Raw genomic sequence first — 24861 nt, forward strand, 5'->3', positions numbered from 1 at the left:
GATTCTTCAATATATGCAAACCAATCAATGTGATATACCATATCAGCAAATTGAAGAATAACAACCATATGATCATCTCAATAGATGCAGAAAAAGATTTTGACAAAATTCAACACCCATTTATGATAAAAACTCTCCAGAAAGTGGGCATAGAGGGAACCTACCTCAACATAATAAAGGCCATATATGACAAACCCACAGCAAACATCATTGTCAATGGTGAAAAACTGAAAGCATTTCCTCTAAGATCAGGAATGAGACAAGGATGTCCACTCTCACCACTATTATTCAACATACTTTTGGAGGTTCTAGCCATGGCAATCAGAGAAGAAAAAGAAATAAAAGGAATACAAATTGTAAAGGAAGAAGTAAAACAGTCACTGTTTGCAGATGACATGATACTCTACATAGAGAATCCTAAGAATGCCACCAGAAAACTACTAGAGCTAATCAATGAATTTGGTAAAGTTGCAGGATACATAATTAATGCACAGAAATCTCTCGCATTCGTATACACTAATGATGAAAAAGCAGAAAGAGAAATAATGGAAACACTCCCATTTACCATAGCAACAAAAAGAATAAAATATCTAGGAATAAACCTACCTAGGGAAACAAAAGACCTCTATACAGAAAACTATAAGACACTGATGAAAGAAATTAAAGATGATACCAACAGAGGGAGAGATATACCATGTTCTTGGATTGGAAGAATCAATATTGTGAAAATGACTATATGACCCAAAGCAATCTATAGATTAAATGCAATCCCTATCAAATTACCAATGGCATTTTTTACAGAACTAGAACAAATAATCACAAAATTTGTATGGAGACACAGAAGACCCCGAATAGCCAAAGCAGTCTTGAGGGAAAAAAACGGAGCTGGAAGAATCAGACTCCCTGATTTCAGACTATATTACAAAGCTACATTAATCAAGACAATATGGGACTGGCACCAAAACAGAAACATAGATCAATGGAACAAGATAGAAAGCCCAGAGATAAACCCACGTACCTATGGTCAACTAATTTATGACAAAGGAGGCAAAGGTATACAATGGAGAAAAGACAGCCTCTTCAATAAGTGGTGCTGGGAAAACTGGACAGCTACATGTAAAAGAATGAAATTAGAACACTCCCTAACACCATACACAAAAATAAACTCAAAATGGATTCAAGACCTAAATGTGAGACTGAACACTATAAAACTCTTAGAGGAAAACATAAGAAGAACACTCTTTGACATAAATCACAGCAAGATCTTTTTTGATCCACTTCCTAAAGTAATGGAAATAAAAACAAAAATAAACAATTGGGACCTAATGAAACTTCAAAGCTTTTGCACAGGAAAGAAAACCATAAACAAGACCAAAATACAACCCTCAGAATGGGAGAAAATATTCGCAAATGAATCAATGGACAAAGGGTTAATCTCCAAAATATATAAACAGCTCATGCAGCTCAATATTAAAGAAACAAACAACCCAATCCAAAAATGGGCAGAAGACCTAAATAGACATCTCTCCAAAGAAGACATACAGATGACCAAGAAGCACATGAAAAGCTGTTAAACATCACTAATTATTAGAGAAATGCAAATCAAAACTACAATGAGGTATCACCTCACACCAGTTCGAATGGGCATCATCAGAAAATCTACAAACAACAAATGCTGGGGAGGGTGTGGGGAAAAGGGAACCCTCTTGCACTGTTGTCGGGAATGTAAATTGATACAGGCATATGGAGAACAGTATGGAGGTTCCTTAAAAAACTAAAAATAGAATTACCATATGATGCCGCAATCCCGCTACTGGGCATATACCCAGAGAAAACCATAATTCAAAAAGAGACATGCACCCCAATGTTCATTGCAGCACTCTTTACAATAGCCAGGTCATGGAAGCAACCTAAATGCCCTTTGACAGATGAATGGATAAAGAAGATGGGGTACATATATACAATGGAATATTAGCCATAAAAAGGAACGAAATTGAGTCATTTGTTGAGACGTGGATGGATCTAGAGACTGTCATACAGAGTGAAGTAAGTCAGAAAGAGAAAAACAAATATCGTATATTAACGCATGTATGTGGAACCTAGAAAAGTGGTACGGATGAACCAGTTTGCAGGGCAGAAGTTGAGACACAGATGTAGAGAACAAACGTATGGACACCAAGGGGGGAAAACCACGGTGGTGTGGGGATGGTGGTGTGCTGAATTGAGCGATTGGGATTGACATGTATACACTGATGTGTATAAAATAGATGACTAATAAGAACCTGCAGTGTAAAAAAAGTCCCTGACTTCTAACTAGAAAGTAAATTAAACAAAGAGATATGTCCCTAGGAATTTACACTGGATACTTTTATATCTACAAATAATTTTATCTATGGAAACAAAATGTATTATCACATTAAATCTGTATGAACAGTAGGAAGTGAAAAAGTGCCCAGCAATTTCTGAAGAACATAAAATGTCTGAATAAATCAGATAAAATTCTGATCTGTCACTCTTGCTTATTTATTTGCCTCTTTATTTATTGGCATATGAGAGGATGTCCCCCTAGATTAGTGCTTGTCAAAAGTAGATATATATTTACATTATCTGGGGGGCTTGACAATTGCAGAATGCACCTCTTACCCCAAGAGTTTCTTTGGCTGCATTGTCTAAGGTGGAATCTTGGAATTGGCATTATTATGAGGGACCTCATATGATTTTGATGAAGGGAACCCTAGCACCACCGTTTGATAAAAATAGCCCTAGTTCATAATTGTATTCCACATTTGTATTTTCTCCACTATGTTTATCTAGATATACTCTTAGTATCATACCTAGGTTACAACATATAATCCACTTAACAGAAGGCAATACTTACATTTTCTGTATGCTCTCCACATGACAGGTAAACTTAATTAAGTAACTGGTGCCTCCAAACAAAACAATTTCTTTATCATATTTCAGTGTGCTAGCAAACCAGGAGCAAGGTGAATGAATTAGTCAAAAGCCTTATTATAGCTATTTTTTATACTCTCACAAAATAGAAGAAATCAAAAAGATGCCAGAGGACAGAATTGCTATAAGATTATGTTTCCATAATATTTGCTTTTAGTTATTAATGTTGAGAGAATAACTCAGTGATGATAAAGAAAATGTAGACTAAATCCCAGGAAATGAATTTTTTTTTTAATTTATTTAGTTTTATTTATTTATGGCTGTGTTGGGTCTTCGCTTCTGTGCGAGGGCTTTCTCTAGTTGTGGCAAGTGGGGGCCACTCTTCATCACGGTGCGCGGGGCTTTCACTATCGCGGCCTCACTTATTGCGGAGCACAGGCTCCAGACGCGCAGGCTCAGTAATTGTGGCTCACGGGCCCAGTTGCTCCGCGGCATGTGGGATCTTCCCAGACCAGGGCTCGAACCCATGTCCCCTGCATTGGCAGGCAGATTCTCAACCACTGCGCCACCAGGGAAGCCCGGAAATGAATTTTTTATTCAAGTGTGATCTAGATGTTAAATGATTAAATTGAGTGTCTTGGTAATTATTTCCAAGAATTCAACAAAAGATTCTGAATATATCACCCATGCATGATAATATGGTTTTCAGAAGGTTATTTCCAACAGACAATGGTATCCAAGTGCTAGGTAAAGCCAAGAAGGCCTCTATCTAGGTTTACATTGAGTTGAGTTACTTCCTGCATGAAACACTTCCCTGATTCTTCCCCTTCCACACACACAACTCTTATAAACAAAAACAAAAACTGAACATTACTTCTTTGTGGCCTCAAATTGAAACTGAGCAGGACCCTGTGGGGATCCTGGGCACTAAAGCCTTTCTGTGTCCCTCATTTCTTGATTACAGGAAATAGGCTTCATTCAGCCTTCATGACCTTCCCTGAGTTCCAATGGGCAGGTTCAAACAGTTGCTAATCGGGGAAGGGAGGGGATGCAGAGATAAGGGAGGATCAGTCAAGAAACAGTAGTGCAGCCTTGGGGCAGGGTCCTGGTTCCCTCTCAAGGGATACACATAACTATATCTTTGAGCAGTTTTGCAGATACTGAAACCCCCACCAGGTGGGAGAAGTTAACTATATGCTGCCCACAAGCACGTAGACCCCAGATGGGTTGGAACTAGAAGGTTGATGATGCTGACTCCAGATTACCTCCCCACCAACCAATCAGAATAATGTCCATGAGCTGATCACACCCACTTTGAACCATTACTATAAAATTTCTCACTACCCCTCCAGGTTGGTACACACAGTTTTGAGGGCATTAGCCTGCTGTGGCCCTGTTTGCCTGGCAAAGAAATAAAACTATTCTTTTTTACTTTACCCAAAAATCTGTCTCCAAGATTTAATTCTGTGTTGGAGTACAGAGGCCAGATTTGGCACTGAAATCCATTATGTCAGAGTCTGCCAGATGATCTCAAGCTGTTTATGGTACTTCTTTATTTAAAAGTCTACATACTTGGACTAGAAACAACCAGGTCTTTGTGTCATTCGCCTTGTATGGACATCATCTGACACAGTACCTATAACAAATTAGATACTCTATAAAGATTTGTTGACAGGAGTTGTGAGTAATAAAATGCTTACATGGATTTTTATATAACTCTTTTTTACTACAAAGAGTAGTGAGTCCTGAATTTAATCCTACTTGCATTATTCATTTCACGTTTTGAAATTTTTACGTTGAATAAGTCATTTCATCATCTCCAAAATAACATGTGAAAACTATATATAAATCTTTGACTTCTCATCTCTCAAAATAAACCAATAGTAATTTAGTATGAGAGCTTTGATTTTACTTGTACTTTTTTTGAGAAAATTTGAAAATTAAATTTGTTTTGGGTGTATGATTCAAAAAATACATATCAAATTATGTCTCTATATGCTACAAGGATAAACACTTATAAAATAAAGTTGATATTTCTAAAAGGGTGCAGGTTTCCCCTTTAGCCATGGGCCTCCTGTGCATGTTTCAGATAATCCAATGAACATTTGCATTGATTAAATTCTGAATTCCACATAAAAATGTCCCTTCCTTTGTTCTGTGTTAAAATTTGAACTGTAAATCATTTGCATTTAAATATCCTAGATTTGGTCCTTTACCAGTCTCAATATCCATTTGGATGATCACCAAAAGATAAAAATCTCAGCAAAATGTTGCATATGTTGCTTACAATCTTGCTTAATTACTTTGAATCTGTAATTCAAAATTCAAAACAAAAATAAAAATCCAGAATCCATAGAAATACAAATCATAGCAAATGATATTTATGTCCAGTTTAGGATTTAGCATACATTTCACTTTGAATGACTAGTTGCTTTTCTTGAATGAGACACCTGCCTACATAACACACTGCATACAAGGACTGTAAGAGAATCCAGACTGTGAGCTTTGTGAAATTCACTGTCTGGGCCACTTCTTGCCCACTCACATGTTTACTGGTCCACTTGTTCCAAATGAACTAAGAGCAATGAGATAGAAGGAAGTAGAACAAGATTACCTTTTCATCAGAACAAGTGTGATTAGACTGGCTAGTTTTTAAAATGGTAGACTATTTTAAAAGTTATTACACTTGCAGCTCCATTTACATAAACTAGTCTTTTTCTCTATGTCTACTTGGTACATCCTCCATTGTATCTGTTCAGATATGAGCTTAACTCCCATTGTTCCTTTTCATATCCAATCAGAAATATATCTACAACCTATTGAGAATCAACAGTATAACAAAATGGGCATTAGGATAGCTAGGCTCCATAATTTTTTACTATAGGAGAGTGTTATTGAAACTTTAAAAAGAATTTCTGTAGGAAGGACTTAATAAGCCTAAGAATAAATAAATAAATTTATTGAACATTTAAATAAAGCAAGACAGAGTCAGTTTCAAATATACTAAGCACTATAACTAACTGTTAAGCTAACCTGATTATTAACATTTCCTAACTAGGGACTTGTTATTAGGCTTTTTTTTTTCAGTCTAAGAATTTAAGTACATTATTTAATAAAAGCTAATAAGCCTCACTGAGCTTTTCTTACATGACTGGGTTTAGAGAATTCCTCTGCATGGGTTTGCTTTCCTTTCTCTTTCTGTTCTTTGCTCTTCCTCCCTTCCTTGGGCTGGTGTCCTGATTTATGGAGCTTACTTCTTTCTCCTTCTGGAATCAGCTTCCACATTCCAGCTGCACTGCACTATTTCATTCTGTCTGTGATTTAAGTTAGGGTTGTATGGCTTGAAGCTTATTTAATAATCTCTCAGGAAACACTGACATTAAGGGGGAAAAAAAATAGCTTTCTGAACTTTCCCCCAGGAATCAAAACACATTTGTTCTTTTCGGTGCTTTTATTAAAAAAATTAAAATTTAAAATTCAGTTTCATTTGCACTAGCCACATTTCAAGTGCTCAATAGCCACATGTGGCTAGTGGCTACCTTATTAGACAGTGCAGATATAGAACATTTCCATCATTCCAGAAAGTTTTATTGGAAAACATTGTTTTAGATAATGTATATTTCTTTCTTTGCTCTTTTTACAATCGTTATAAATTACTTTTATAATCAAAATAACAACGAAGTTATTTACACATTGGAGGATGCTTCCTTGCTCTCAAAATAAATTTAGACTGAAGGAAATCCATATCATGATTTACTTTATCTAAAAAATATGTATCATTAATGGCCTTCTATCCTGATATCATCTAACTGTTTTTTTAAATGAAGCATTTCTGTGAAATTTCCCATTCCAACCATCTAAAATACCAAATTGTTCAGTTATTCACCATGTTCTTTACTTCAGTCTCATTGAGAACATCTATTCAACCAGAAGTGGGAAAAAAATTACTTATTTAGCAATTAATATTTGGCTGCATTCCTTTTATGTGTATGTGCACTGAGGAATGGTCTATGGGTAGGGAAAATGGTAGGAGAGTCATGTTTTGGATATTTTAGGAGGTTTGTCAAACATCACATACATGAGAGGCTAAAATATTGGAAGCCCATGGGCCAGGCTGCAGATATCTATCCATCTGTCTATCCATCTGTCTGTCTATCTATCCCTATCTATATCTCCTTATTTATTTTGGTCTGCACAGATCTGGGCCACCTGGGGGTTGACGTTTTAAAAATTAATTTCCTTCATTTAAAATCTGGAAGATTTTTAAGAATACGGATTTTGCTTCTCTTAAAATATCAGATCTCATAATACTGAATCTATATTTTTGCAGGGCAGTTCAATGGAGTCTGAGAAGCAGTCTCCTCCTTTAGAAGAAGCATGTGCTTTGTGCTTTCTGACACATGGTAGCCCCCAACCCTCCCTACTGTCTACTGCAGCTTAGGCTGCTGGTATATTGAGGTCATTGGCCCTAGCTATAGGCATCTGAGTTTGAGTCTGCTCCCTAAGTGAGGAGTAATCAGAACATATTCTAGTTAGATGAGAAATTGCCCAAGGAACTGAATGATTTGACACAATAGAAATCAGGCAGTAAAAATTGTGTCCTGTCTCAATTTGTATTAATCAATATTTCACCACCACTTCCACCACCTTCTATCAGTGTCTTGATGGGATTTATTGGCATTTATTGGAGTGGCTCATTGCTGCTGTACTACAGAGTATGTGCACACTAAAAGATATCTGTTAGATCTTAATGCACAAAAAAGTCATGAGTTAATTGTCAAAACTATCCTTGATAATATGACACACAAAAAAGCAACTTTAATTTCCATGGATCAGTTTCTCATGCAATTCTGTACTTTACTGGAAAGCATTAATCAAAGAAGTCATGCAGTCTTAACAGGACTGCTGACTAGATGTCCGTGGAGCTATGTGACTCTTCTAGGACTCATATGTATCGATAAGAGAGTGAGACAAATATTTGTATGTGCTTGCTAAGATGCTTCCGAAAAACAGTTCTAAAAAGAGGCAAAGTTGTTTTGTGCAACCCATATCAGTGAAATCTGCTGAGTCCTCCAAAGCAATTACAGCACTCATCTGTTTTCCTGTGTATTTGTTTTTATGATTGTTGTTTTAAGCCACTGCTACTCTTCTAGAGTTACAGCTCCTTGGCACATAGTTCATTCTTCACTGGTGCAAATATATTAAGAAACATGGAACGTGTTGCAGAAAACACATGTGTGAACAAGGAATATTTCTCCAAGGTAAAAAATGTACAAAAATATTTTAAGTGGAACTGTGTAGAACATCTTAGATATTTCCAGTTCTATGTATTTTTGTTTATTGGTAATTGAAAAGCCCAAGCTGCTTTGTTTTCTCAATAATTTCTGTGCTCCTGTGGGCATAATTCTACACTAGCCAGAAGATCAATTTCAGATTAGGCTGAGTAAAAATGCCTTACATATGCAACACTATCAGGGTGTGGGCAAGCCCTCATAGACTGAAACCTCAATGCTCTTGAGAAGAGGACTTAACTAATATTTTGGAGAGTATTTTTTGATTAGCTTAATCTTTTTTATACTTCCGAGAAATTTCAAGTGAAGCAGTATGATCATCCTCATTTCAGAAATGAAGAGACTGATGCATAGAAGGAAAGTAATGTGTGCTAAGCCCCAGCACAAGATATTTGAGGAAAGGCTTCGGTTTCCAGTTTCAGTCTTTTGTTTTCCTAGTTCGATAGGCTCTGCTGCCCCCTCTAAAAATGAACAAGGGAAGAGAGATTGGCTGAAAACTGCGAGAAGGAATGGCTCTGAATTAAGAGCTTCTGGGAGGAATACTGAGGGAACAGACCCCACAGCTTTGTTGACTGACTCCGCAATCCTGTTTTGCTCTGATGCTTTAACTCAGCCTGGCGGGCTCCAGCCATTAGCAGAGGGCATCGCCAGGAGGAGACTGGTGAGAGCATTTCGGAGGCACGCACGCATCGTGGCACGAGTAGCTTGGGTCATGACCAAAGAGCGAAGGATCCAAAAGTCAGCTAACTGGAGAGATCAAGTTTTAGTTTTGTCTTGTTTTGTTTTGTTTTTGTGACCCTTTCTTTTCTCCTTCCTATTCTAGCTTTTGCCCTGAGCAGCAGCGTACACCACCCGAGCTGCTGGCTTTTGAATCTGAATGCGCACTACCCAACTTGTAAACTGTCAACAGACACCAGTTCAGGAAATTGCAACCAATTGAGCGTGGGCATACAGGATCTGAACTCGCTTCTCCTTCCCGTTGGAGCGCAGCGACCGCCCAGTTAGAGTTGCACCGGCGCCCTGCGCTCCAGCCCTGGCGGAGGGTTGGTCCTCCGCCCGCAGTCGTGCGGCGCTTTTCCGTGGTTCTGCGCGGGGTCCAGCCCCCCACCTCTGCTCCTACAAGCAAAGAGGAGAGCGACTCCTGGTTGCAGTTCTGGGACTTTACCATCTCCGCCAAGTCGCCGGGCTTCCGTCTCCCAGGTTCGCCTCGAGCCAGCTCGAGGTCTCCTCTCACCCGCAGCGCCCGCAGCTGGGACTGTCCGCCCCGCCTTCGCCCTAGCCCTCGCCTTGGCCTTGGCCCTGGCCTCTCCTCGGTGGATGTGGTGAGCCCGGCCCTAGTCCGGGGTATGTCCTCGCCGGGCCGTCTCTCATAGAACTGAGGAGCGGGAGAATAAGGGAGGGGTTGGTGGAAGGTAGGAGTGGTGCGAACACCCAGAGTATCAAACTTGGGGGTGGCCAGAGGGGGTCAGGGGAGAAGAGAAGCCGTTGCAGGCGGCGGTGGGGACCCGCGAGGGGGCGCTGGGCAGGGTCCCGCTGCGCGCGCTCCAAGCCCTCCAGGGGGAGAGACCTGGACTCTGTTTCCAGCTCCATCGCACGGAGAATTTCCGTCCAGCCTTCTCCATTGCGGGACCCTCGTCCCCCACCCTCCGCCCCTGTTTCTTTTTCCTCGAGGGAGGGATTCGCCTCCCGCCTCCGGAGCCTCGGATCCCCACCCGCTCCTCTGGCCGCGCAGTGCGGGGCGGGGCGGTGCCCTTGCGCTCTGCTGCGGAGGTGGGCTGCGGACCCCAGCGGCGCAAACCTCCTAGCGGCTCCGACTGTAAGGCGGACGCTGCGCTCTCCTGCTCTCCCGCGCGCGCGCGGCTGCCCAGCACCGTCGGAGCGGACGGATTGGGCCTGCCTTTGGGAACCGCCCAGTGCCTTCTCCGGGTCGGCGGGCTAGATAATCATCAGACTGACAGGCGGCACACGTCTGGCTTCCACGTCTCAACAGAAGCCCGAGGGCCGGGTCAGTAAGTGTAAGTCCTGATTCACCTTCTGGTAATGAGAACACCCCAAAAAAAAGCTTTCAGGTCCTTTGAAGAGGGATGGGAGAGGTCCTCATGAGTGTAGGGGCTTTTTTTCCACATTTAGGCCGAAGATGGGCATTGTGGGTGAGACCATCCCTGTTTTCTACACTCACTGGAATATTCCTTACCCATTGAAGAGTCTTGACTATTTCCTTGACTCTTCTTAGAGAGAGGTAATTATCTTTCCAGAACAGCAGGTTGTTACTGTTCTTGCCTCTTTAAAAATAAACACCTGTTTAGGGGGGAAGGTCATACTGCATTCTCCAAAGCTGTTCAAGAATGGACACATTTATGTAAGCGTTTGCTGGTTCTGCACCAGAAGGGCTCACTCCCTGGTAGGAGCATATGGTGGACAAAAAGGAGGCAAAAGGAAAAGCTTTAAGGCTTTTGGAAATAGGGACACATCGTGTAAACTCAGTGACACGAAATACACAGTGCTGTTTTCAAAGGTCAGAGGCTCAAATAGACAGAAGAGGGACATTCCCAATCGCCTTGGGAATATTTTCAACTTTCTGCTTATCAGACAAACGGTCATGTCTTACATGCAACGTTCTGGATGTCCACACCCCCTCTCTCCAGGACTAATACATATAGGGCATATGGCATATTTTCTGGGATTCTTCCCTGAGAAAAATTCCTGGAAAGTTTTGTGATTGTAAAGATATTAAGTTTTTACTAAGGCCAACCTGTGACAGTAAGAATACTGTTGCAAAAGGCCAAACAAATTTAAATATGGAGTCAAAGCATAAACTGGTTTCCCACTTAGATAATTTGAAGTTCTTTGACTCTCTGGGGAAAACAAGTCCTGAAGCCATTTTCCTACTCTACGAAGAAATAGTTCTATAGCAGAATCTCTAACGATTCACTCGTTCAAGAAAACTACCACTCACAGTTCTCCTTGAATGTCTTGAACACTGTGAATGCCTCATTTTTACCTTATTTCATGGAAAGGTTTTCCCCCTTTTCTATTCATCTTTGAATTTTTGTGCTTTTGAGGTTTTACTCTGGCAACTCCCTCTGTGTACTCTCTTATCCTCTTCCACTTTTCCAGAAGTGAAGTCATAAAATTATACATTCTCTGGGTAACACTCTGACCTGGTTGAAGGCCAGTCGTCTGCTTGAGAACAGCTATTAGAATCCACATGCTAATACCCTGTAGATCAATAATCATTCCTGTAGAGAACCTTTAAAGAAGGGAATAAAGAAAATGAGACTGAAAAGAAAAAGCAAAATAAGTTAATAAATCAAATATGCTCCTAATAACCGTCAATCTTGGGCTTGCTCTCAATTTAGTTTGCTGCAAACCTCAAATTCAGACCTTCTGGAGTCTCGTTAGTTCTGTTAATGACTTGTCAGTATTGACTAATTGTGCTCTGTAGAGTCTCTTTCTTAGTCTAAGAGAAATGGAAGGGCCCATCAAATAAAACACTCCAAGATTTGAATGGTTAGTTTCCACTTTCTCTAATCACTAAAGAATGGAGGCAAGTGCAAAATGTGGCCTGGGTTCTTTAGAACATTCTATTTGAAATGTATGCAGAGAAAACGAGAATATATCAGTAAAGAAAATGCATGAGTACGTGAAAATCTCTATCATCTCTGTGATAAGCAACTATTAGTGTGTGTGTGTGTTAAGCCCTTGGAGAGAGAAAGTTTCCTTGTGGTATGTACTGACTAACAATTTTTAATGTTCTAATCAGAGATTATATCTTGGAACAACTTTCTTGTAGAGGTGGTTACCTGATTAAGAACAAGAAAATAAGCACAGAGATGTCATATCAGAGCAAGAATCCTATATAGGCAATTATCTTCAGTAAAGGAAAGGATCAAAATTGTTACTTTGTATTTTGCTAACCTCAATTATTCAGTAAAATTGTGCTTTCCATATTTGCTAAGATTTAAACAATGAATGGAAACAATCCAGACTGTGTCCTAAAAGACACAGCTGTGGTGGGGAGGCTGAAGGAAAACAACTGTGATGTGTCATGTGCTCCTTGTGGGATTAGAAGTGAGCACAGGTTGTTGAGATAAGTGAATAAGGAGGGCATAGAGGCATGAGAAAGGCTGATGTGTTGCTGAAATTGGAAGTAGTTTGGGATGACAGAAGCATCAGATATATCCTAAGATGGCAGGAGAGATGAAGGCAGGGTTGAGTTCAAGGAAAGCTTTGAATGTCATACAGTGGAGTTGGGATTTTCTTGTGTATGTCAGTGTTATCAGCCTGTACATGCAGCAACTGTAGTGGGAGAGCAAATTAATGAAAACATATATGCAGGGGCAGCTCAGCAGATCATGCAAAACAGAACCTATTCAAGAATGCAAAAGAGAAGGAATTTAATGCAGAAAATTGGTTACACAAGTGATGGAAGCCAAGCAGAGGATGTTGAGGCCACACAGGAATTAGCAAGAGCAAAGAATCATTACTACCTCCAGATAGAGGGACACAGGGAAAAAGCGGTGTGACTGAATCCAGGGACCATGTGCCGCCACTGGAAACAAAATCACTGCAGACCTTTCCCGTGGGAGCCAGCCATAGAGGGACGGCTGAGGCACTGGTAAGAGGAGAGAGGGAGGGAGAAGAGTACAGTGGCTTCTGGATTCTCCCTTCCTCCTGCCTCCTAGTTACCTGCCAGTGCCTCCTGTTGGCCAAGCGCAGCCAGCATCCCAATGTCCCGGGCACCTGGAAATATGGTCTGCAAGAGTCAGCCCTCTAGCGTCAGGGGAAGAATGGAGCTGAGCAAACAGGCTCAGCCAGACACTGTCTGTGGCATGAATAAATATGACTCACCTACTGATGTAGGTAGATGTGATTATGATTAATAAAAAACAAATTCATTTCAAAGAGGTTCTGAATTAATGGTGGCAGCCTTTTTTCATTATGAGTGTATTCAAAAAGTACTACCATTATGATGTTGGGCTCGGGATGTTTCTATAGACTTGAGAAGGTAACTTTGTATTAGAAACTGATTAGTATTATTTGAAGCAATTTGGAGATGTTGGGGAAATGAAATGATCACATTTGAATTTCAGAAAAACCATTTTAATGTCAGAGTATGCTCTATTAAGTAAATGTAAGAGCTTTAGAGTAAGGGCACTATCCTATTGTCTTTTCCCCCAGCACAAATCCTAATTCCTGACAGTGGGTTTTAAATACTTGCTGAATGCATGTTTGAGTAAGTATAAGCATCATGAGAGTGGAGCCACCTCTGGCATTTAGTAGATGCTTAATTATATTAGTTAAGTGAATGAATGAATGAATGAGGAAAGAAACGAAGGAAGGAAGAAAGGATAGGGAAAAGGGAGATAAGTTAGACAACTATTAGAGTTATTACAGTAAGAAATCAAGAAGGACAAAATTAATGTGGTAGAAATAAGAGGACCATTGGGAGAGATATTTAAGAGTAGTCTGAGGGTTCTCTTAAACATGTGGGCTAAAGGAGATGAAAAAGCCTGCATAGTTACCTGCTTTTTAACTTTACGTGGCTTAATTAATGAGGATAGTATTGACTTAAGTAGGGCACACAGAAGGATTCTGAGGGTTGAGGTGGGTGACTAGAGAAGAAAAGTGTTAAAACTTTTGTATTCAGGGATTAGAGAGAGATGAAATCAGACTGGACATATTTTCATACAGTTCCTATGTAGGATTCTGCTGTATGTCAGGTAGGAAGTTTATTTCAGGTCATCAAAAAAGCTGCTGTTTTACACAGGCTACCTATTTTTAATGCTAATCCCTACATTAGAAAAAATGGCTATGAAACAGAATCTGCTCAGTTTATCTTAAATATTTTATACTCCTAAAGTCCAAGCACCAGGCAAAGGATTTTAATATTTGTCTCTTTTCTGTGCAATTAGTTGCTATATTTATAAATTTAAAGCAGTCAAGATATTGAAGCAAACTTTATCTACCTTAAAATTAATTTGATGAATTTATAGCAGTTATAAAATTAATTGATAATGTTTGTAATATCCATCTCACTTAAACTGGATTGAATCAATTTGGTCACATCCACATAGGAATTGTGTCTATACTATAGACATTACATTTTGCCTTCATAATATACATTTCAAGGATCTGATTTAATTCATCCATATTTGTGAATAGACTTATTAAAGGGTCTACTTTATTGAAATGTTCTACTATGTGCAACTTTAGGGATCAGAGGACAGGTACTTTGAGCCCCAACCAAAATGAAACCAATCCATTTGTGATATTCCTTGCACCCTTGAGTTTTCCTCGTTCCATATTTGTTCATTTTTTAAATTGTAGATTCTTGTGCTAGTTGATGAAAATGGGCCTATTAGGTGCAGAGGCTGATGAGAACCAGACAGTGGAAGAAATGCAAGTGGAGCAGTTCGGTCCAGGGCACACCACTCCTAGAGGGGAGCTGGCCCCTAACTCTGAGCCGGAGCTTATAGACAGCACCAAGCTGATTGAGGTACAGATCGTCCTTATATTGGCCTATTGCTCCATCATCTTGCTTGGGGTGATTGGCAATTCCTTGGTGATCCATGTGGTCATCAAATTCAAGAGCATGCGTACAGTAACCAACTTTTTTATTGCCAATCTGGCTGTGGCGGATCTTCTGGTGAACACCCTGTGCTTGCCGTTTACACTTACCTACACCTTAATGGGGGAATGGAAAATGGGTCCTGTCCTATGCCACTTGGTGCCCTATGCCCAGGGCCTGGCGGTACAAGTGTCCACCATCACCTTGACAGTAATTGCCCTGGACCGGCATCGTTGCATTGTCTACCACCTGGAGAGCAAGATTTCAAAGCGAATCAGCTTCTTGATTATTGGCTTGGCTTGGGGAATCAGTGCCCTTCTAGCAAGCCCCCTGGCCATCTTCCGGGAGTATTCACTGATTGAGATTATTCCTGACTTTGAGATTGTGGCCTGTACTGAGAAGTGGCCTGGTGAGGAGAAGAGCATCTATAGCACTGTCTATAGTCTTTCCTCCTTATTAATCCTGTACGTTTTGCCTCTGGGCATCATCTCTTTTTCCTATACTCGTATCTGGAGTAAACTTAAGAACCATGTCACCCCTGGAGCTGCTAATGACCACTACCATCAGCGGAGGCAAAAAACCACCAAAATGCTGGTGTGTGTGGTGGTGGTATTTGCCGTCAGCTGGTTGCCGCTCCATGCCTTCCAACTTGCTGTCGACATTGACAACCAAGTCTTGGACCTGAAGGAGTACAAACTCATCTTCACTGTGTTCCATATCATTGCCATGTGCTCCACCTTTGCCAACCCCCTTCTCTATGGCTGGATGAACAGCAACTACAGAAAGGCTTTCCTCTCAGCCTTCCGCTGTGAGCAGAGGTTAGACGCCATTCACTCGGAGGTATCTGTGACATTCAAGGCTAAAAAGAACCTGGAAACCACAGAGAACAATGGGCCCAATGATTCTTTCACAGAGGCTACCAATGTCTAAGGCAACTGCCATGTGAAAATATATGGATGAATTCTGACCAGAGCTGTAAACCTGGTTGAGTGGGGTGTGCAGGTGCATCCTCATTTCCCATTTTAAGGAAGCATCTGAATGGAAGCATCTGCAGTGTAATTCATGGAAAACTGGTTGGCAGAGTCTAGTAAAAACACTCAAATTCAAAGACAAGGCAACAAAACAGTTTGCTTACAGTTGCTTAGATTGTAGGTTGGATTATGAATAAAAGCAGAGAGAAATGGTTTTGACTGTTTCCCAGAGTGAAGGAAACGTGAACAAGGAGTTGGTGTTATCAGCATTGCTAAGAGGTGGTGGGTAAAAAAGTTGACTTTAAAATCACATTAGGGCATAGAATGAGGATGACGTATAATTCACTGCTCCCCCCTCATCTGATAAAAATGCTGCCAACACCAATTCCTTAGAAAGCCACAGACTCTTCTCTATTGTATTTTGCCTTTTTGTTATTCTTGCTATGGACTAAAACCATCAGAGAACACTGCAGGTAAATGTTACCAACTATTTGAATGGCTTCAAGGAAATAAACTGAAATTTTCTATGTAATTAGTGTTTTGGCAAATGATGGGGGAAATCTTTACCACCCAGTTAGCCAATTGTTTTTTAAAACCAAATGCACATTTAACGAAAAGTTTCTTCAACTTAGAATCAAAGGCTGAAATTCTCAGAGAAACGTAAACCATCATTTAACTTCTCATTTCAACTTGTCCCTGCTTTGTATAGTTACTATTTGGATAACAAATAAGCATGCCACACAATACTTTTAATCATTGCTAATTGTTATAACTTTTTGAACACATACTATTCCTATGTTGGAGCTGAGTTTGTCTTCACTAAAAATTAAATCAGATTAGGAAATAGTTTTGTGGCATTTTGTAACATTTTGCAGTTATTTGTAAGCAGTTTTTGCACAGGTACATACTCTAATGTGTTTACTGCAGTGTTATTATTATTTACTTTTGAAATTCATCTTCCATGGACCCATCCGTGATTCATAAAACAATGTAATTTCATCAAAATGGAACCCATCTGGTAAGAACTATTAAAAACATTACATTCATTCCACTTTAAAAATGTTCAGTTTGGACCAGTTTCAACATAAGTTATCCTCCTTTCAAAATAATTAGCTATATTTTTGGATAACTTCTGAATATATACATAATAAAATTTTACTGATAAATAGTGGAACATAGATGCTGTAATACTTTTCTTTTAATGATTTTGTGAGTACAATTTTTATTTCAGTATTATCCAACCAAAGATGCTTAAAAACCTATTACATTCATGAAAAATAATTGAGATATTAAAACAGCTGTACTTCTTTGAATGCTCTTAATGAAGTTTCATTGTAATCATATTTTTTATAAGTATGACTGAATTTGTGAATAGATTCCTTAAATTTTAAGTAAATTCAGCATGACTGTTGCATTTAGTTATAAACATTAACTTTGTGAACAGGAGCAACTTATTTTATGGATACATTTGAAATTCATATTATGGCTCTTACTGAATTATTTTCATGCTAGAAATAAAAGACTGGTCTTAAAGTAGACTGCACTTTTGGAATACTGAAAAAGAATGAAAACAATGGAAGTTAGATTAAGTGTAAGACTGAATAAGAAGTTGACAAATAATGTATATCTGTAACATATAATTGAATAATTCATTTTTCTCTTGGACCTGGCATAACTGTCCCAGAAGAAGCTTTTTGTCTCTTAAATAGCAGTTACTTTGCTTAAGATGCTAATAGATAATTGTGCTCAAAGATTTTTTTTTTCCTCTTGGAGAATTCTTACACTGTAGGAAATGTGCATGCTACTGTATCACATGTTGTCATAGTAAATTATTAGAATCCAATTAATATTTGTGATCTAATTAATTATGTTAACTCATTAATAAAATGTCTTTTATGTAGTCATTTTGTCTGTTGAAATAAAAAGAATTTGGGAAATTAGAGAAATGTGTGTTAATTTATGTCAGAGTTCCTGTCCAAGATGAGATAGCCTTTGACACAACTAAAGAAAGGGAAATCATGGTGGCTCCTGCACAGTTAGTCTAGTGCTCTCTCCAGTCTGTACATGAACTTGAGTCAATGGACTCATTCCTGTGGCTGCAGGTATAATCCATATTCTGACAATGCCTGGATATACCTCTATTTTCAGACCTGACCTTTCTTCTGGACGTCAAACCTCTATCAGCCCACTTGACGTGCCCACATAGTTTCTCACCAGCAGATCAAACCCAGTGTGTCTAAATCAGAACCTGCCATTTTGATCCACACCCCACCCCACCTCCACTTTGTTTTCCTGTATTACCTGTCCCAGTCATGACACTGCTATCCACCCAGTTCCCAAAAGTGTAAGCACTTTGGAGTCACTCCTGTCTCTTCTGTCTCTTTATCACACATGTCCAATTAATTCTCACATTTTGTGCTAATTCCTAGATGTTTCTTGAATCAATTCACTTTTCTCCATCCCTGTGCTCCCCACCATAGTTCAGGCTGTGATTATCTCCCTAGACCCTTATATCTCTCATCTGGTTTAATGTAGCAACTTCTTATTGTTCTTTCTATATCTCATCATTTTCCTATCCAATCCAACTTTGCCCACTAGCCAAGTGATTTTTCACAAAACTCAAATTTTATCAAATCACTTTTCTCCTCATCATTCTTATGCCAAAATCTTTCTATGACTTAGAAGGATGTATAGTACCTCTTTGTACCTATATGTTCTACCCCTTGCAGATTCTCTCTTTTTCCAATCTTTGTTACATATGGAGCATATGAAGGCAGGGGACCAGGACTGTTTTAATCACTGTGGTACTTGCAGTTCCTGGCACCAAGTAAGCGCTCAGTAAATATCCATCAAGGAAATTGAATTGATGAGTCAAGTAAATATTAAAGCAGATTTGAAGATACATCCATAAGGATGTAAACGATAAGCTACATGATAGGAAACCAGCTTTATTGTACAACTTGTAGAAAAGTAAGGTTTTAGCTATGCTGGAATCCAGTAAAGATGTATATTTGTCCAAGATTAGATTGGTTTTATTTTTTTGAAGGCCATTAAGGATAGACATTGGCATAGTTGAAGGAGCTCTATAAATAGATTCCACTTATGGCTCACTCAGAATTATTTAGAACCTTGTACAAGGGAAGCATGTAGCAGCCAGTGAAGTCTATTAGTCATGATTCAGATAGCTAAGGAGAAGTGATCACAGGTATTTCCAGCAAAAAGTCATTTAATACAGGAAATTAAAATCTTGCAAAACCATTGGAGGAACTGGAAAAGTGAAAGTTAGGAAAAGCCTCCACTGACATTGAGGAAACAAGGAAGTGCAAAATTGCAGGAAACCACAATGAATATCTACAGCAGCAATGTGGACAATACACAGGAATAAGCATAAATTTTTATCTGTGAAAATGTTATTGCCTCCTGCTAAAGCCACTCTCCTGCCCATCCCTCCCATAGACTCAGTAATGTCTTTTGTTTCTCTTCTGCTTTCCAAAATTCATGTGAGTATCTCTCACTTGTGAAATACAAATCAAGCCTTGCTGGCAGGGATTTGGGGAAATGTAGTTCTTAGGTTTCCAGACCCTACAATACAGGCGAGAGCTTTGAATGGAGAATATGGTGCTTAATTGCTGTCCAACAATCTGGCAATCTTGAGAACTGCTCAAATGGTGCAATTTCTAGTTGCAACCACATTCTCTCCTTCTCTGTACCTCTGGGTTCTTCAGAGTTGCAGTGATGCAAGTTAACTATGCCTTTTTTTCTTTTTTCTCTTATCCAGGCCAATGTGTTAAAGATACTCTTTAAAACTGGCCTATTAGTACAGGTGGACTAAGGAGTAAAGTACCAGTAAAGACCATTTTGGAAAGGAGGAAGAAAGATTTATACCAAGACTTTAAAAACAACAATCTAAAAACCACACAAGGATATACATTCTGAGTTAGCTTCCTAGGATGAGCAAAGGAAATGATGTTTCAGGGAGAAAATAATTTTAAAATTTTCAAGTTCACAAGATGAAATATTAAATTATAAGGCAACAAAAGATAAAGAGTTTACTTTTCCTTAAGAAAACAAAGACTAAAGAAACACAAAAATAGTGGAGAATACAAACATTTTCATGATTATGTCTTATGACATTAAACAAAGGTAGGAATTTTATTTAACAAAGGGTTACTAAGGGTTGATTTGTGGAGATTTATAAAAGACACCTGTCTGTTAGACCATTGACCTTTTTCTGCCTTGGTACACTGGTCAGATGTCCATAGACTTTATAAGTTTTCCTGGGTATGGAAGAGTTTATAGGAAATACTGCGAGTTATGACATTCACATGTTATCTGTAACTGCAACTCTTTCTTTTCAGTTTGTGAATGTGTAAGTGAATGGAAGTAAACAGGAATGACTAATCCTGAATCTACTCTCCTTTATAAACAAATTATTACCAAGTTTAAACACTTTAACAAATTACTTGCAAAACACAACATATGCTACAGGTGTGAGTTGTCACATTAAAATTTAAACGTGCTGCATTATCTTCAAAAGAAATAAAGAAAAAGCAATTGAAGATTTTAAATTTGTTTTTTGCCTTTCTCATAGGAAAGTAACATACATTGTAAAAAAAAAAAGTACAGATATGTGTATATGCACAAATACACACATTTAATTACAAACAAAATCACCTTGATGTACATTATCATTCAATATTGTATATTGCCTGTGTATAAACCGTCCAACTGTGTAACAGTGGTTATTAACCTTTTTCCATATGACACACGATTCCCACCAGGGCCCTGTGAAAGTATTTACCAGTGGCCTGTGGGTGGTACAGGGTGAAGAGAGTGGGGGAATGCATTTTGGAATGTGAACAAAAATAATTTGGGTATAAGCTGTTCTGCATAAAAGCTCCTTGGTGAGAGTTACCAACCAGTTGATAATCGAAGATGATACATATCAGACTGGTGCTTATCATTTTGAACACCAACACATTTTAAAATGTCATCTATTAGGATAGAATAAGCTACAATCAGCCTCTAAGTACACATAGATCTGTTGTGCAATTATTCCTGTTCTCTGATAGAAGAAAATCAGAGTCTTGTTTTGAGAATGCAATTGAAGGGGAGAGAAAAGTGGATTCAATGGATGTATTTAGAGTCAGGACTGCAGAGTGCATTGTGTATATTAAGTTGGAACCAAATACCATCAGTCAAAATAGACCTACAATTATATCTGGATCCCATCAGACTTGACCATATTGAGGGATGTAACAACAGGGTCTAGGGGAACAGAGATAATGTAATTTTAGATTCACTGAAGTAATAATAAGAGAGGTTTGACACTGAAGGATTTTTTCTGCCTTTTTGTTCCAGGAAAAATGATTTACTGGAAGTAAAATCTTCCTACTTACTACTACAAGGACAACTCCATATAAACAGTTTTTGTCAAAGGCACAAAAAGCCTCACAGTACACTTAATAGCTTATGACCTCTAAAGCTCCACAGGAGATACACAAACCTGGTTTGTCTCCATTATAAGGATTTTACATTTACTTTCTTATGTTTAGCTTAAAAGTCTAAAATTAGATGGAGGCATTCCTTACCTAGGAAGACCTCATGAGAATTACTTATAACTGTCATTACATTCCAAGACAAAATGAAACAGATGATTATAGTTATGAGCATTCATTAAAATACAGGTCCCAGCAGCTTTTTTTTCTTTTAGTGGATATAATTTAAAGTATACTAATGGAATTTTGGAACTTTTGATATTGTGATGTGGTGCTATGCAAAAACATAGTTGAGCATACACTTTGAGCAGTTTTGCTATTAGTGCTAATCACTTGTACTGATAGATTATTCACCATCTCTTACTGATTACACTTTGCCCACCAGCACATTTTTACAGGTATGACTGTGCAACAGAGTTATGTCGTCCTTGCAGAAAACTCATGGTGTTCAACAAATTAACAGCATTCTTTACAATATCTTCCGTTATTCCCAAGCGAAAGTCCCTCTCATGAGTTTTCTCCTGTTGTCCTCCTCCCCAGTTCTGTTTTCTACTGACAGAGATTGGCTGGAAGGACAAGTGAGGTGAGCAGGGTTCCAAGGAGCATGTAATATACTCCATAATGCCGGGAAGACCAGTGGGTGAATCTGCATCAGGCAATGCTTAAAGCTGGAGAGTCGGGAGCAACAGCCAATTTCAAGGGAGCAGTCTTAAAGGGGTCATGGAACTAAGCGTCAGCATCTGGACAGGGCCTGGACCAAACCAGGAAGCAGAAACTGTGAGAAGACAGGGAGGCAGGAGCAAAGTAATAGCTGCACCACTGTGGATAGCAATGCTAAGTGAAGGGTCCTGGACAAAGGTGGAAAATCTTAGATAAGCATCTCCTTATGTAAACTGCATATACTCATGACAGCAACACTCACTCCTTTTAGTTAAAATAATCTGCAAGCTCTCATAACTCTCTAGAAGAAAACATTTGTAATTAATTATCAGATTTTTTTAAATAGCTGGGAGTTCATTCATTCAACACATAATTACATAAGTTTACTGAACCTTAAAATAGTAAATTCTTGTGATAATTACTTCCTGCTTTTCACATTCGGAATGAGGTGTATGAGAGAGAGTGCTCTCTGTAGAGAGAGGGAGACATGGAGGGGAAAGAGCAGACAAAACATTCTAAAGAAAAGGGGCAGAAGACCCCCGATAGTTTCCTGTTTGCCTTCATTGTGTAGATCAAATAGGTACCAATTCAGTGGAAGATTCACTGAATTTCTGCAGCACTGCTGAACTCCCAGCCAGCCCCAGCACTCAGTCAATACCTTACCATTTTATATTTTAATTAAAGTAAAATGTACAGTTAAAGGCACAGATTTAGGTACATAATTCCATGCATTTTGACAAGTGTATACACATATATAACCACTTACCTCAATCAAGATATAGATGATTCTCATCACTTCATAAAGATCCTTCATGTTCATTTCCAATCACCTCCACCCTATTCCAATAGCAAGCCATAGATTGATTTTGTCTATTCTTCAACTTCATACAAATGGAAACATAGACTATGTATTGTTTATATCTGGCTTATTTTACATAATATAATGATTTGGAGATTCATCCATTTGTTGTACATTCATTCATTTTTATTTTATTACTGGGTCATGTTCAGTTTTGTGAGTACACTACAATTTATTTATCCATTCTCCTCTTGCTAAACATTTGGGTTATTTCAGGGTTTTGGCTGTTATGACTAAATCTGCTATAAATTTTCCTTCCTAAGTCTTCTCATGAACATATATTTTTATGTCCCTGAGGAAAATACAAGCAGCTGAATTACTAGGTCATGGAATAGATATATAGTGAACTTTATATAAGAAACTGCCAAAGCATTTTTCAAATGGGAGTTACACTCCCACTTAAAAAAATATGAGAGATCCAGTTCTTCCATACTTTTGCAACATTTGGTGTTGTCAGACGTTTAAATATTTTCAATTGTAGTGGAAATCCCATAGTGCTTTGGATTTGCATTTATCTGATGATTGATGATGTTGATCATGCCTATTCATCATTCATATATCTTCTTTGGAAAAGTCTATTCTTTATTCATGTCTACTGTACATTTTTTAAAATTGTATTTCTTTTGTTTTTTATTGAATTGTGGATCCTTATAAATTCTGGATATATACTGAATATAAACTTGATATATTCTCCCAAATACATGTATCACAAATGATTTTTCCCAGGAAGTGATAAAAGTTTTTAATTTTGATCAAATTCAATTGATCATTTTTTCTTTTAACATTAGTATTTTTTGTGTCCTCTCTGAGAAATATTTGCTTGCCCCAAGGCCAGAAAGATATTCTGTTTTCCCAGAAGATTTACAGTTTTACCTTTCACATCCATGATTCATCTCAATTAATGTTTGTGTTTGGATTTATTTATTTTTCATATCTTTATCTAATTCTTCTGGCACCAATCATTAAAAAGACTTTAATGAGAAGCAAGAAGAACTAAAATCCTGCAGCCTGTGGAACAAAAACCACATCCACAGAAAGATAGACAAGATGAAAAGGCAGAGGGCTATGTACCAGATGAAGAAACAAGATAAAACCCCAGACAAACAACTAAATGAAGTGGAGATAGGCAACCTTCCAGAAAAAGAATTCAGAATAATGATAGTGAAGATGATCCAGGACCTTGGAAAAAGAATGGAGGGAAAGATTGAGAAGATGTAAGAAACGTTTAACAAAGACTTAGAAGAATTAAAGAACAAACAAACAGAGATGAACAATACAATAACTGAAATGAAAACTACACTAGAAGGAATCAATAACAGAATAACTGAGGCAGAAGAATGGATAAGTGACCTGGAAGACACAATAGTGGAATTCACTGCTGTGGAAAAGAATAAAGAAAAAAGAATGAAAAGAAATGAAGACAGCCTAAGAGAGCTCTGGGACAACATTAAATGCAACAACATTTGCATTATAGGGGTCCCAAAATGAGAAGAGAGAGAAAGGACCCAAGAAAATTTTTGAAGAGATTATAGTTGAAAACTTGCCTAACATGGGAAAGGAAATAGCCACCCAAGTCCAGAAAGCACAGAGAGTCCCATACAGGATAAACCCAAGGAGAAACATGCCAAGACACAGAGTAATCAAATTGGAAAAAATCAAAGACAAAGAAAAATTATTGAAGGCAGCAAGGGGAAAATGACAAATAACATACAAGGGAACTCCTATAAGGTAACAGCTGATTTCTCAGCAGAAACTCTACAAGCCAGAAGGGAGTGGCATGATATACTTAAAGTGATGAAAGGGAAGAACCTACAACCAAGATTATTCTACCCAGCAAGGATCTCATTCAGATTCGATGGAGAAATCAAAAGCTTTACAGACAAGCAAAAGCTAAGAGAATTCAGCACCACCAAACCAACTCTACAACAAATGCTAAAGGAACTTCTCTAAGTGGGAAACACAAGAGAAGAAAAGGACCTACAAAAACAAACCCAAAACAATTAAGAAAATGGTCATAGGAATATGCATATCGATAATTACCTTAAACGTGAATGGATTAAATGCTCCAACCAAAATACACAGGTTTGCTGAATGGATACAAAAAGAAGACCCATAT

General features: G+C 38.5%; 1 protein-coding gene and 1 long non-coding RNA gene across 2 annotated transcripts in view; both read left to right on the forward strand.

The window, feature by feature from the left end:
• The window catches only part of LOC309628461, a 731364-nt gene that overhangs the window by 681763 nt on the left and 24740 nt on the right, over positions 1-24861 (forward strand). The gene's annotated exons all lie outside the window — the stretch shown is intronic.
• On the forward strand, positions 10079-24404 carry NPY2R (neuropeptide Y receptor Y2). The gene has a single exon (XM_082391553.1). The coding sequence runs from the start codon at positions 14533-14535 to the stop codon at positions 15685-15687; it is 1155 nt and encodes a 384-aa protein (XP_082247679.1). The 5' UTR covers positions 10079-14532; the 3' UTR covers positions 15688-24404.

This window comes from Balaenoptera borealis (assembly GCF_965194805.1).
Source record: "Balaenoptera borealis genome assembly, chromosome: 4".
NCBI classification, from domain to species: domain Eukaryota; kingdom Metazoa; phylum Chordata; class Mammalia; order Artiodactyla; family Balaenopteridae; genus Balaenoptera; species Balaenoptera borealis.

Coding starts and splice junctions, on each gene's coding strand:
- NPY2R (XM_082391553.1), top strand. CDS start 14,533: ATGAAAATGGGCCTATTAGGTGCAGAGGCTGATGAGAACCAGACAGTG.